The sequence below is a fragment of the Ciona robusta genome, chromosome 4 (assembly GCF_009617815.1).
Source record: "Ciona robusta chromosome 4, ASM961781v2".
Taxonomy (NCBI): domain Eukaryota; kingdom Metazoa; phylum Chordata; class Ascidiacea; order Phlebobranchia; family Cionidae; genus Ciona; species Ciona robusta.
The window spans coordinates 5340408-5354288 of NC_143238.1; the positions used below are offsets into that span (position 1 = coordinate 5340408).

General features: G+C 35.4%; 2 protein-coding genes across 3 annotated transcripts; both read left to right on the forward strand.

Moving 5' to 3' along the window:
• The first annotated feature begins 454 nt into the window (after nt 1-454).
• LOC149737007 (calsequestrin-2-like) lies at nt 455-4418 on the forward strand. 2 transcript variants are annotated; one of them, XM_089877147.1, is made up of 11 exons: nt 455-691; nt 1040-1136; nt 1463-1568; nt 1708-1828; nt 2025-2125; nt 2282-2390; nt 2459-2532; nt 2810-2992; nt 3226-3381; nt 3634-3708; nt 3927-4418. In XM_089877147.1, exons 1-11 carry the CDS (start codon nt 649-651, stop codon nt 4206-4208), a joined length of 1347 nt encoding a protein of 448 aa, XP_089733273.1. In that variant the 5' UTR covers nt 455-648; the 3' UTR covers nt 4209-4418. The 2 variants fall into 2 exon arrangements, with proteins under 2 accessions (XP_089733273.1, XP_089733274.1); XM_089877148.1 differs by having other exon boundaries at nt 1708-1792.
• Nucleotides 4419-4698: 280 nt separating this feature from the next.
• LOC149737008 (V-type proton ATPase catalytic subunit A-like) lies at nt 4699-11845 on the forward strand. The gene is made up of 15 exons (XM_089877145.1): nt 4699-4871; nt 5257-5385; nt 5677-5751; nt 5963-6102; nt 6517-6654; nt 6848-6999; nt 7296-7458; nt 7689-7797; nt 8058-8127; nt 8423-8590; nt 8928-9077; nt 9533-9650; nt 9925-10019; nt 10370-10649; nt 11526-11845. Exons 1-14 carry the CDS (start codon nt 4784-4786, stop codon nt 10632-10634), a joined length of 1860 nt encoding a protein of 619 aa, XP_089733271.1. The 5' UTR covers nt 4699-4783; the 3' UTR covers nt 10635-10649; nt 11526-11845.
• The last annotated feature ends 2036 nt before the right edge of the window (nt 11846-13881 follow it).

Consider the following 13881-nt stretch of genomic DNA (forward strand, 5'->3'; position numbering starts at 1 on the left):
TGTTTAAAAAACAATCAGGATATTTAAATATTATTTGCTAAAAGTGTCCCATTCTATACTATATACACACAAAGTTATAAAGTGCTTAGTATATGTTGTTTTTACGCCTTATAAAATTTATGTTGTTTTTACAGATGCCTAAAAGTGACTGCTGTTTATATTAACGTTAGAAGTGTTTGTTATTTATATAGATTAATCACAATGTTATTCTGATCTATTTTATGGGATTACTCATACCGGTATATATTTACACGGCACGATAAAGGGATTAGAGCCGTAATAATCACATTTCTATATGTCACACCTCTTCGGCGGGGCAAACAAGACATGCTGCTGTTCAAGGTGTTGCTTTTGACACGAAATCCAAGGTGTAGAAATTAACAAGTAATACGACTTGTACATTTCAAACGCTTGTCACGTATACCATGCTAAATCGATCTAGTCAATCTCATACCTAAACAGTTTAGCAGCTGTTTCGCGGTATTTAAGCCACGTCAACGGGCACTTTTAGACGATGAGCAGATAGACAAAGTTGTCGGGCACTTCTTGCAGATAAGTTATCAGTTGCACGACATTCGAATCTAGCGTGGTAACTGCTCACAGTTGGCTTGGAAAACTGTTGCAACAGAAGCTGGACGGAGCAAAGAGATGGAAAAGATTGGATTTCTGCTCCTTCTGTTGGTTCTTGCAGGTACTTTTGTGTAAATGTATTTCAATAGTGCTTTGGGTTATTGGTCACAAATTTTTACGACATTTCTGATTTGGCAAGAATGGGAACACAATCGCTTCATATTATTCGAGTGTTTGTAGTTGAGGACCAACAGTAATACATCACAGACAATTTAAATGACGTAAGTAAGCGTAACTCGCCAATTTCCGTTGGCAAATAAGATGAAGTCCTTCTCGTGATGTGAGTATATCAAGTCCCTTGTGGATTCTAACCAAACTGCACCCTAACGACCTGTAATAGATGCTGAAGGTCGCCGTCCGCCCTTCATAATTTACTGTAGCAGCAACAATAACCTTCCCTATTACACAGTAACGTTGACATCAGTGTTTGGCGAAAAAGGCTTAGAGTTCCCCTCCCATGACGGCAAAGATCGACTCATCAATTTGAGCAAAAAGAATTTTAACAGGTCAGTAGTAATATTATCATGATTTAGTATATATACTATATACCAACATTTTCGCCCAGATGTTCAAATATTATAATCTTTACTGCGTTATTTCGCATCTTCTGTTTATCGGCATTTGAGCAGATCAAAAAATGCCACTTTGCCACTAAGCGCCTTATAATTGGTAAATTAGGTTTATAACTATTGTTCTCTGAATAGTGTGTTTTAACACGTTTGTCTTTTATGTGTGTTTAATGAATATATTCTTATGTAGGTTATTTTACATATATACACAAATGGAAGTTTGCATCTGAAAAATGTCAACCAGCTATACTTTGTACATGTAGGTTTCTAAAGAAGTTCGACATATTGGTCGTCTACTTCACTGTACCGCATGATGCAAACGATAAATATCTAGCCAAGCAATGGCAACTTACAGAGGAAATGCTGGAGGTAAATACCCACAATATTCAAATACTTCAATATGCCAAACACAGCAGGCTCTAATGTACGCCAAATGTAACTTTTCGGGACTTAGCGACTTTTTGACTATGTGTCTGTCTTGAGTTTTTATGCTTTATATTATTTCCAGCTTGCAGCACAGATCACAGAAAGAGAGGGCGTCGGCTTTGGTGTCGTTGACCTTGAAAAAGACAAGAAACTGGCAGAAAAACTTGGTAACCGTTTTTCCAAGTTCATTTCATACAATCCTAGTAAATTAATTAAATTAATAAAGATTACCTAAAGTTACATACCTCGTAAGCGGGCACGAGATCGACGTTACTTTTATTAAGATTTGTTTACATTACAACGCCTTGACTTTATATTTACGCTGTGTTATAGACAAAGAATCCCTGCCACATCAACCACTTTGGTAAATAATAATGTAATTCATATTTCTCGTTGCAGATAAAACCGAAGCTGGGGCAATCTATGCTTACAAGGCTGGCCACAGTGTGGAGTTTGATGGACAGCGGTCAACAGATGTTTTGGTGGAATTTGTACTCGAGGTGGAGTTCATATTATACAATATATTGGCATCTGCATTTTTCCCACTAGCTGTTTTTGCTATTTAAGTGTAACTGGCCGCATTTCACCATTTTCGCGACATTTTGCTAACATATACCGAATTCATTGTAACCTAAAGTCCTAAATTACCCTTGCAGCTGGACGAATACCCAGTGGAAGAAATTAATTCGAAAACTGAAGTGCAGGGCTTTCGTAGGGACGAATCCACTAAAGTTATCGGGTATTTTGAAAGCAACACAGCTTCAGGTAAATATAGCATTTCCCTCGTCACTCACAGAGTGTAAATAATTATCGAAACTTATATTTTATTTAAGGTTACGATGAATTCGTCGATGCAGCTCACGATTTTCAACCTGTTATTTCATTCTATGCTGTATTTCAAAAATTGGTAAGATTTTTTCTATGCTTTTAGTTTGTTTGTCTTTACATAGATATTGTTATACGTAATTTATTTTCACATTCGTCTTAAAAATAATGTATAACATTTACATAACGTGCTCATGGATTTACGTGCTAACTTTCGCCTAAATACCATCCTGGGTCGCATGGCGTACCCTACCAATGGGATCTCACAATATTATGTACCCAACACGCTGCTCTGTAATAGCAATTTAACTGCTTTTAATGTATAAGCTTATATGAAAGTAATCAACCCATTGTTCCAGCTTGCCAAGCAGCTCGGGCTTACTGAACTCAATCAAGTCGATTTCTACGAGCCTTACATGAAGAAATCTATCGTCATACCAGGGGAAACTCCCCTAGACAACACCGTCATCGAAAAATTTGTTCAGGAGCACAAACGCGCCACCTTGCGAAAGCTGCGCACCATGGATATGTACGAAACTTGGGTAAGAAATACAAGAACTTGAATATTGACAAGCGACTTTTTAGTTAAGTTAATAGGAGTTTCTAAAAGTACATTTTGCAATGTAATAGTGTATAGTAGGGTAGGGTAAGACATTTAGATATTATGTGCTAGGAATGTCCCATCTATGTTATTCTTATGTATTAAGTATTGTACATCGTTAAACACAATAGAAAACGAGTATGCGCACGTTAACTTATTCTGCCCACATTTTAGGAAGACGACATTAACGATATACACGTCGTTGCATTTGCCGACGAGACCGATCCAGAAGGCTTTGAATTTCTTCAGTTACTTAAAGAGATCGCTCATATTCATACAGATGATCCCAACCTTTCTATTGTGTGGATTGATCCCGATGATTTTACTTTGGTAGGTGAAAGGACTTAGCTATTTATAAACTCAGCCGTTCGAACAAACATAGACTTTTACTTTTTGTAAAAATAATTATCCATTTAAATTTATTAAATTTGTTTATGAAACTAAAATATGTTTACCAATCTCTTTATATTGTTAGTCACACACTGGTGTAGTTAAGAAACAACATTGCGTAGACAGAATAAAAATGTTCTATACTGCCACCGTACCTTAGATATTTATATCAAGTTCTTTAAATGTATACAGCTTCATGATTACTGGGAACGAACCTTTGGAATCGACCTGAGTGAGCCACAGATCGGAATCGTGAACGTCACTGATGTAAGATTGTTTGAACTGATATTTTTTGCACTGTAATTTATTTTAAATATAATGAAAACTCTGACTTTCCTTATGAGAGCTTCTGTTCATAACTAATAATTAGAAAAGTTCATTTAAATTGGTATATTTTGATCTCTATTTAAATTTGGAAATAAACCATGCCATTACAATGCGTAGGTATAGGCATGCACCTATTCTAAAGCTTTGTTGGGTTTTAGGCGGACAGTTTGTGGATGGAACGACGAAAGTCCCGTCTTCCCACAATGGCTGAGCTTGAAAAGTGGATCTCAGATGTTCTCTCCGGGAAGATCAACACGGAGGACGATGATGACGACTTCAACCTTGATGATGCAGAAGAAGACGATGACGACACTGATGGTGATGACTCAGATTCAAAAGATGGCGGTGCTGATAATGATGACGACGATGATGACGATGATGACGAGCCAGAAGTAGTTACTGCGAAAGATATGAAAAAGAAAGTAAAACATGAGTTGTAAGACAACGGTTGGGCGGTAGAAGAGAAATTTGAGTGACGCTTATAGTGCTTCAGTTAGGGTTTGCTTTGGGTAAACCTATTCATGCTTTTTGGAAAATCATATTTAAATTTTATGTCATATTGCACCTATGTGTTACGTTAGAATCGAATAGGATACATTTGTTTTGTAAAACCAAAGCAAAACACGCACAAATACAGAAATGCATCACTATTTGATCATCTGGAGCTTTTATATTAATGATGTTTTGTTTACTTTAGCTTATTAATGTGATTAAGTGTGCCATATGGTTTAATAAATTGAAAAAACTAAATCGTCCCCAACTTTGTATATGATCTCTAAATTAGTCACGTGAATCTCATGACCGAGTAGTCGTTCCGCACCATTGCTCGCAGAAAGTAACGTTAATTTTGTAGTTTATCAACAATACCGGAATTTTAAGTTAAATTAATTAGACTTCGTTGCATTTAGTTTGTGTAGCCTGCAGGTTTTATACTCACAAAGTACTATTTGTGTTTAGATACTGTATAGGTATCGCATTTGGTTTTTAAAAGGTTTAGATCGTAAAACTGATAAACATGACACAAGACTTCAGCAAACTGCCGAAGATACGCGATGCCGAGAAAGAGAGCATGTTAGGCACCGTTTTTGGTGTCTCTGGACCTGGTAAATAAACTAATCCGTCTGTTAAATGCATACTTTGTTACCTAAACTAAAAGTGAAACCCCAATTTTATACTGTGACCCTGTTCATATATAGAGAAGGATTCTTATACCTTTCCTCTTATGTTGCATTTGTAAACAATGTCTGTGCAGTGAATGGTTTTGTTTTGCATAACCTAAATTGTATGAATGTAGTGCCCAATATAACATGTTTCCAGGTTATATAATACGTCCTCAACATCCTATGTTATATCTGTATTATAACACTGTTGTTTTCCGGCCATGTAAGGATAAAACAAGTTACATTCGTTCGTGTGGATTCCTTTATATGGACCAGAAACTTTAACTTGATTGTCTTTATGGCGCTGAGTTACATATTTACATTTCAGTTGTCACTGCTCAGCATATGTCCGGTGCCGCCATGTACGAGCTTGTTCGTGTTGGTCACTCTGAACTTGTGGGAGAAATTATTCGTTTGGATGGAGACAGGGCAACCATTCAAGTCTATGAAGAAACTTGTATCCTTATTTCTTACCTTATTATCAAGACTAGCTTTGCTGTTTTAAATTGTTAAATAATCGGTAGCTAATGTAAACAAATATTCTGTTACAAAGTTTGAAAATTTTAAAATATTTTTTGTCGAAAAAAACGAGTTGTGCTTGAAAATTGCCATACAATATTGAAATGATATTTAAGACTTACACACATATTAAAACCTTTGCAATTTTATGCCAATGTTAAATTAAAGCTTTATATCATATTAATTCAAACCCCAAAACCATTTTTTTTCCTAACGAATTTCTCTTCAGCTGGTGTAATTGTCGGCGATCCAGTATTACGAACAGGAAAACCCCTTTCTGTTGAATTGGGGCCTGGAATTTTAAGTAAGCAATAAAAGTTTAGATATTTAGTGTTTAGTTGTATGAATTTTTAGTTTTACAGTTTATTTATTTCCTGCTTTTACTGTTTTGTTTTGTATAGTTCAAAGACTCCAAACACACACCTGATTGTTTTTTGTTAGCAGTTTGATTTAATGTTAACCGTCTATATAACACATACAGTGGGCTATAGTTTTAAACCATTCCATTTCCACAGATAATATCTATGATGGTATTCAACGTCCTTTAAAAGATATTCAACAGATGACCAAATCTATTTACATTCCCCGTGGTATAAATACATATGCACTTGGTAGGGAAAGTCAGTGGGAGTTTGTCCCACTTAAAAGTTTCCAGGTATTTATTTAGGCTGCAAACAATATGACATAGTATTTTTTATATTTTATAAAAAAGTAAAAAAAAAACGGTTAGTTTCTGATATTTCTGTCCAAATTAAACAGGTTATGAAACTTTGGGATATTTTTTATTTCATCCAGTCAGCCACAGACTGTTTATACTCACGCATAAATCTATTCATGAATAATAAATACATAATTTTCCCACTTTTTTTGTATCTTAATAGTTGTTGCTATTTTAAAGTATTAGATCTATTATTTAAAAGCTATTGTATATCCTATAAAATGGGCTATTTTAAAGATTTTAAACACTTTTATTTTAATAATCCGTAATAGCTTAACAAAAATATATTATATATATATATTATATGTCATATTTGAAATAAATATATGATTCCCAATTTGCATCTTCTAGGTTGGAAGTCACATTACAGGAGGAGATGTTTATGGTTTGGTGCAAGAGAACACTCTTATACAACATAGGTTGATGTTACCACCTAAAGCTCATGGTAGAATTACCTATGTTGCTGAACCAGGCAATTATAACGTGAATGTAAGTGTTGTGCTTGGCTTTCAATTTTTTGGGAAATTTAAGCTTTTTAAAGAAAAAATAAAGAAAAAACTGTTACCAGGTTTTGCATTATTAAAAATGTTCAATTACAAGTAGAAAAAAATAAATTAATTTAGTAAGCATATTTAAAATTTTTATTATGAAGCCTACATTTGCTTGCTTTTCTTTCTCCCAGGACACAATATTGGAAGTTGACTTTGATGGTGAGGTAAAGAAATATTCCATGTTACAAGTGTGGCCGGTACGTCAACCTCGTCCCTGCATCGAGAAGCTTCCATCAAATCATCCTCTATTGACTGGCCAACGTGTATTGGATGCCCTGTTTCCGTATGTTGATGTTATATTTGTGCTAGTTGCTTGTTATAGGTGCATATCGATTGTTTTTTATGTTGGTGGCACCCCATGGGTGCTAGGGTTTAGAGTCAGACACCTATTTTTATGAAATAAATCACTATTTGTTAAAAGGTTTACTGATTTATGTAGCATAGAAAATTGTAGGGTAAACCTGCCTACCTTGCCACCCCAGGTTTGGCGCCTATGACCGCTTGCCCCATCTTTAGCTGTTCATAAGTTATAACCCCTCTGTTTTTTATGCTTGTTTTATAAACTTATTTTTTACCCAGAGCTGTTCAAGGTGGAACAACAGCCATACCTGGTGCCTTCGGTTGTGGCAAGACTGTCATATCTCAATCCTTGTCAAAGTTTTCCAACAGTGATGTGATTGTATATGTTGGGTGTGGAGAGCGTGGAAATGAGATGTCAGAAGTATTGCGTGATTTCCCAGAGGTTCGTGCTGCAATATTTACTGTTGTTTGAAAATTTTTAAACCCACATTATGACTTAATTGCCCCCCAAAAAATTATTTAATTACATTAGCTAAAATGGTTCCTTTATACAGTGCAGAGAAATCCAGGGTAGGCCTGCCTTGGCCTAAGTTTTGCTTATTTATGTTCCAATTGACATTACAATTATCATTATAATACAATTTAAATAGTTTGTATTTCTCTATGTAACAGTTAACAGTTGAGTTGAATGGCAAGACTGAATCCATCATGAAGCGAACTACATTGGTAGCCAACACATCTAACATGCCTGTGGCTGCTAGAGAAGCTTCCATCTATACAGGTATTACATTAAGCCTTGTAAAATTTGTGAAGGATCTGGTGCTACAAAATTGTAACAGACAAAAATGCAGTCCAACCAATTCTAGAATAAAATAATATATATTCGGTATTTATTATATTTTTTTACACAAGAATCGATCAACTTCATGAGTACCAGATCAGGGTTTGATTCGCAGAGTTTGAGGCAGTTGTAAAATATGTGCTAACAGTTCGATTTTTATATTAAGTTTGTCAAAATGTTTAAATTCTGTTGTTTCACAGGAATTACATTATCTGAATACTTCCGAGACATGGGTTATAATGTTTCTATGATGGCTGATTCAACATCAAGGTAAGAGCGTATCTACACTTTGGTAGTTAAATATTTCCAAATGAATCTGCATGCTTATTCTCATAAGATTGCTTAGTAAATCTCAACTAAACATCTGCCTTTTGATAATAAACCTCTGAACTACTGTTTAACATCATTGACTGTTATTTCCTTATCGTTAACATAAACTACTAATCGCAAAACATTTTCTATGTTTTCATTTTACAAATTCTTTTTTTTTCATTGTAAAATTGCAAAATCTGTAAAAAATGCAAATTTATGAAAGAAATATGTAAAAAACCTTTCTACTTTACAGATGGGCTGAAGCTTTACGTGAAATTTCTGGTCGACTTGCAGAGATGCCGGCTGACTCTGGTTACCCTGCATACCTTGGTGCTCGCCTTGCTTCGTTCTATGAGAGAGCTGGTCGTGTTACTTGCCTTGGAAGTCCACTGAGGGAAGGGAGTGTTTCACTTGTTGGAGCGTAAGTTGAAATCTTTTCTTGTTGGGTAGAATATTTGTATTCTATATGGGTGAGGTCCTTGTGAACCTAGGAATCCAGATTTGGCCAACTACCCCAGCATGTTTGTATGAAAATCATCTACAGTTTGATTTTTAACACTAGTTTGTTCGTATTTATGAATGTACCAATTTTTAAATCCCCACATATTTTATCCACTGTTTTTTAAATTGCTTTTGTAGCTTAAAAAAATTGATTTTCTTGTTTTTTTTTTCAAAATTGTCGATTTTTTATTTTTTTCGCCAAATCTCCAAATGTATTATTTTTTTGATTAAAATCTTACTAATTTGGTTTTATCCAGTGTATCGCCCCCTGGTGGTGACTTCTCCGACCCTGTGACATCAGCCACTCTTGGTATCGTCCAAGTTTTCTGGGGTTTGGATAAAAAGCTGGCTCAAAGGAAGCATTTCCCATCTGTCAACTGGCTTATCAGTTATTCCAATTATACAAGGTATGGAGTTTGATATTTTGTACACAATTAAAAAACATAGAAATGTTTTCTATTTCTATTCTATATGGGTGAGGTCCTTGTCCAGAGGCCTAGGATTTAGGCCAGATTATTAATTTAAGACTATTAAGGGTGTATACCAAACGATATTACTACTCTAATGCTCTAAGACTAAGTATTTGCACCATAAAAATAATCATGGGGTCACCTGACAATCTGACATGCTTTATTGGATGTTAGTCAATGCTTAAGCACTGGGTGTTGGAAACTCCGGTCTTACTTTTTGATTGTTCAGACCGTTTTACGTTTTTGTTTACACAATTTTTTTTCTCTTTTTTTCAACCTAAACATAGTTGGGAAACAGCCACAGCCTGTCGGTCTAATAGACCAAAGCATTTGACCGGTTTCTGACTATTCTCACCATATATTCGTTCCGAATTAATCCTCATGCACACCAGATCGCTCGACGAGTTCTATGAGAAGAACTTCCCAGATTTTGTTCCTCTTCGAACCAAAGTAAAGGAGATCCTCCAGGAGGAGGAAGAATTATCTGAGATTGTGCAACTTGTGGGAAAGGTGGGAAGATATTGCTGATTAAAAATTATGTTTAATAACATATTTAAAGGTGCAAGTGCAATGGTATAATCTAATAGGTTCCTGGGGCCGTGTATATGTTTTCATGTGTGTTTACAATTCTGAAAAGTAAAGTCATTTTTAAGTACATATACTTCGTATTGTAATAGGTGTATTAATTAAATGGATATACAATTAACAAATTGAGATAATTTAAAGGTATTTTGTAAAAACTGTAGTAAATTGAGTAGTATGAAATATATCTGATTTATTTCAGAGTTCTTTGGCTGAAACTGACAAAATTACTCTTGAAGTCGCAAAACTGATTAAAGATGATTTTCTGCAACAGAATGGATTTTCTGCTTATGACAGGTGAGGAAAAATATCTCCTAAATATGGATTTTGACAAAGCTGGAGTTTACACTAACTGTTCAAGTGGTGTGGTGTTTGAATGTGCCTCTACTTAAATTGACATTTATCTGAATAAATGCAATTTAATTATTCTCGCATGATGTGCCAATGAATGTTTTGATAACGCAGGTGTTCTGTTTTCTACACCTCCGAGTTACCACATGTTACTACAAGTATGGAAGACAATTTAAACAATGCATTTCGACCATTGGGTTGAGGCAATTTTTGTTGGCTTAGGCTTTTACCAAACATCGTTACGTTAATCCCAATCGTTACATTAATTTTCTAAAATATAACATTTTTCCATGTAGGTACTGCCCGTTCTACAAGACAGTAGGCATGGTGCGTAACATGATCGGGTTCTACGACATGGCTAAGAGCTCCGTGGAGTCGACGGCTCAATCCGATAACAAGGTCACGTGGTCTGTGATCCGAGAGAGCCTCGGTGACGTCATGTACCGTTTATCATCAATGAAATTCAAGGATCCTGTGAAAGACGGCGAAGCAAATATTAAGAAGGACTATGAGCAACTGTACGATGACATGCAGACTGCTTTCAGAGGATTGGAAGAGTGAATGTAGTGTATGAAGGTAATGTTTTTATTTGGTTTATGGCCGCGCTTGTGTATGTGTTTATATACTTAATTGCAGTGTTATGCGTTAAAAAAGTTTAGCACAGAAAAGGCTTTGAGCTATAGTTTTATTCCCTAAAACATAAAAAAACTACCAAAAAATTTTTAAAAACGAATATACACGCTATTTACACTCATATACACCGTTCACTTGAGGTCGCTAGCGTGGTGCTTAAACATTTTTTGAATTTCGTTTTAACCAATGACGTCACATATATCGGGAATCGAATCAAATCGCGTCCATCTCGTTTTCCACGACTGGAAAGCGGTCGGCCGTGGTTTAAATGTATCGGCCAATATTAATTAAGCTGTCGTATCCTACCTTCAGTTACTTTGATGTATTGACTGTGTAGTGCCCATGTTGATGTAAATCATATAAGGTTCCTGGTAACATATACGGTTACATGACGCAATGCGGGTTTATGGATCAATATTATACCACGATAATGTGGTTTGTGGTTTGCTATATATTTACGTTGTACGCTTTTTTATCAAAAATTTTAAGTTTTGCCTAGTATATTATTTTTAAACCCAATTTTTTGTTATTAATCTAAAGTTATTAGAAATTTAGTAAATTTTTAACAGATCAAAATTTGAATTGTTAGGCTAAATTTGTAATTTAATATTTATACAGAGAAAATATATATAGTTAAAGGTTAATTCAGACTAGCCAGTATTATTTTTGCAACTTCTGTATAGAAAATGCCACAGCCAGCAGGAAAGACATTCATTTCTCGTCTTGATTACAGCGTTTTTCAACAAGATTACAGCGTTTTTCAACATTCGATTTAACCTGCGATTCCAGCAAAATACAAATTCAAATCTTCTATTCCAGACAAAGATATCTCCAATCAACTTCGTGCAATAAACTTCATGATCACAAGATACTTGCAAGGAACTTATGATCGCTTTGGATTCTTTGTATTTCATCATCGCAGATATTTATGTCACTAATTATATTTCGTCTAGTTGCAAATTAAAAATGGTACCACGAATTTACTCGAACGTTACTTGAATAATTCTCAGTCTTTGCTTCCTTAAATTAATTAGAATATTTGTGGACTTTTAGTCTGTAATGAACTGTTACTAGTGGCGAGTGTTTTTTTGTACCGTGTCATATTATGTGGAGAGTCGAAATATAGACGATCAACTAAATGCTTTGTCTTTTTGTATAAAGATAAGTTCTATGGTAAGGTGGGGTAAGATGGGTATAACTAGCCCATAATGCCCCATATTTCCTAATCGTGTTTTTAACAATTAACAGCGGTCTTTAAGAGTCGTGAGAAGGATACGACTAACAAAATCTGTATTTTTTTCCGGGCGACAATGAGAATGAAAACATCACAACCTTACCCCTCTGCTATATTTAAAAACAGCTTAACACTCTTAAAGTCATATTTTACATTTATATTCTTGCGGTGGTCAGTAAGCGAAATGCGTCCTATTGCAAAAATATATTGCTAGCAGTAAGTTGTCAACACCAATATCTAGCATGGTCGGATAATACTTGCAATTTTTATTGTGCATCACTAAATGCACCTCTACCAGTCTAGTTTTCATTTAATCAGTTGCTCATGGCCAAAGTAGAATTAATCATTTCCTCTTGGTCAAATAAGTATCTGCTGCACGACAGTGTTACTTAATGGACTGAACAAATCAAAGCTGCGTCCCTGCAATTCCATTTCTGTAGATTGGTTGGTGTGTGGTCTGATAATAACCGCGCCCGCTAAACATATATAGTAGGGTGGAAAAAGACGGGACGCTTTTAGCGTATTATCCAAATAATCTGATCGTATTTGAAACAAGTACCAACGGTTTATGTGAGTCGTGAGGATATAGTATTATAACTGCTTGAATGTTTTTTTAATACCAAATGAGTTGAGAAAATGAAATAAAAGGAGATAAAATAGCTAAAATCATTGATTGTATTTTACAAAAAATATGGGGCGTCTGTGGTACAGTTTAGTTTTAGCAAGATGCTTTTTCCACTTTACATTTAAAATACTGTGGGCACAAACTTGACTGTTTGCAAATCGCGCGCTGTATTTTCCGTAAGTTTGAAAAACATACAGCCCTATACAGAGACATCATTCATAAACTTGACTGGTTTAAGTGGTCGGTCAGTTTATCAATACATTTGTGGGCGCGTCTGGTCGAGGTCCTCTTATCATGGTGTAGGAATTCTGGACCTCATCGACGCTTGTCCATATAGCCCTTGTTGTTCTGTTCAATCGAACTGGCCAAAGCGGCCTGTAGTTCATTTGACTGGAGTTATATTGACACTTACAGATATAGGGTCTATCTAGATAGTATTCGCAGTTGAGTACGTTTTTTCCCCAACAGAACAAAAGATACGATAGAGTTAGTTAGTTTAATAAAATTTAGTGTTCAAATTTAAAAACGAAGCGAATAAGATTATTAAGATTCGGTATTACTTAGAATTAATAAGATAGATTTAATAGATTGCTTAGCGGGTTATAATTTGCCTGCGCTACCTGATATAAGTTAGTATTGCTGACAGCAAAATCTGCATTTAGCAATAATAAGCCTAATGTTAATATTCGAAAAGCCTTTTTAATTTGTGTAATCAATAGTACGCCCACAACAGTTCTCCACCGCAAATCAAATTTTGAAATGTTCTTGGGGCCATTATTGGACATCGATTGACCCCAGCAAGCATTGCAGCGCATTCATCTACGTACTTTAACTTGTCGAGGTAGCCAGTGGTATAAATTGCTTTTACCTGCTGCCGGTTGCGAAGTCACCGAAGCCTATATAGTGATACACTTGTTGGTCGATACAGTTTATCGGGACTGGAGTAGACTTCAAGCGGAGGCCGTCTTGCTGTCTTTGTGGATCACTGCGCCTATAATTGAATTTAGCTTGAATTGTATCGATTTCAGTACACCATTTCATCCAAATTAAGATCGGTAGTTCTTTATTCAATAGCACCTCGAAGTTTTGTAACTCAATTTGGGGGGAGGCAAAAAGGTCAGGCAAAAATAGAGCTCCAACATTTAAAGTTTAAACCCCGCAAGTACGCCTTTATCTATGCGGACGTAAAAAAGAACAGCCGTTAAAAACCCACGCTTGAACCATGTATTGAACTAAGCGGGTTTTGGTTACGAAGATGGAATATTCTTGTTGGCGCTGTATTATCCGATTACTTGCTCGTTTACGCGCATTTTAGG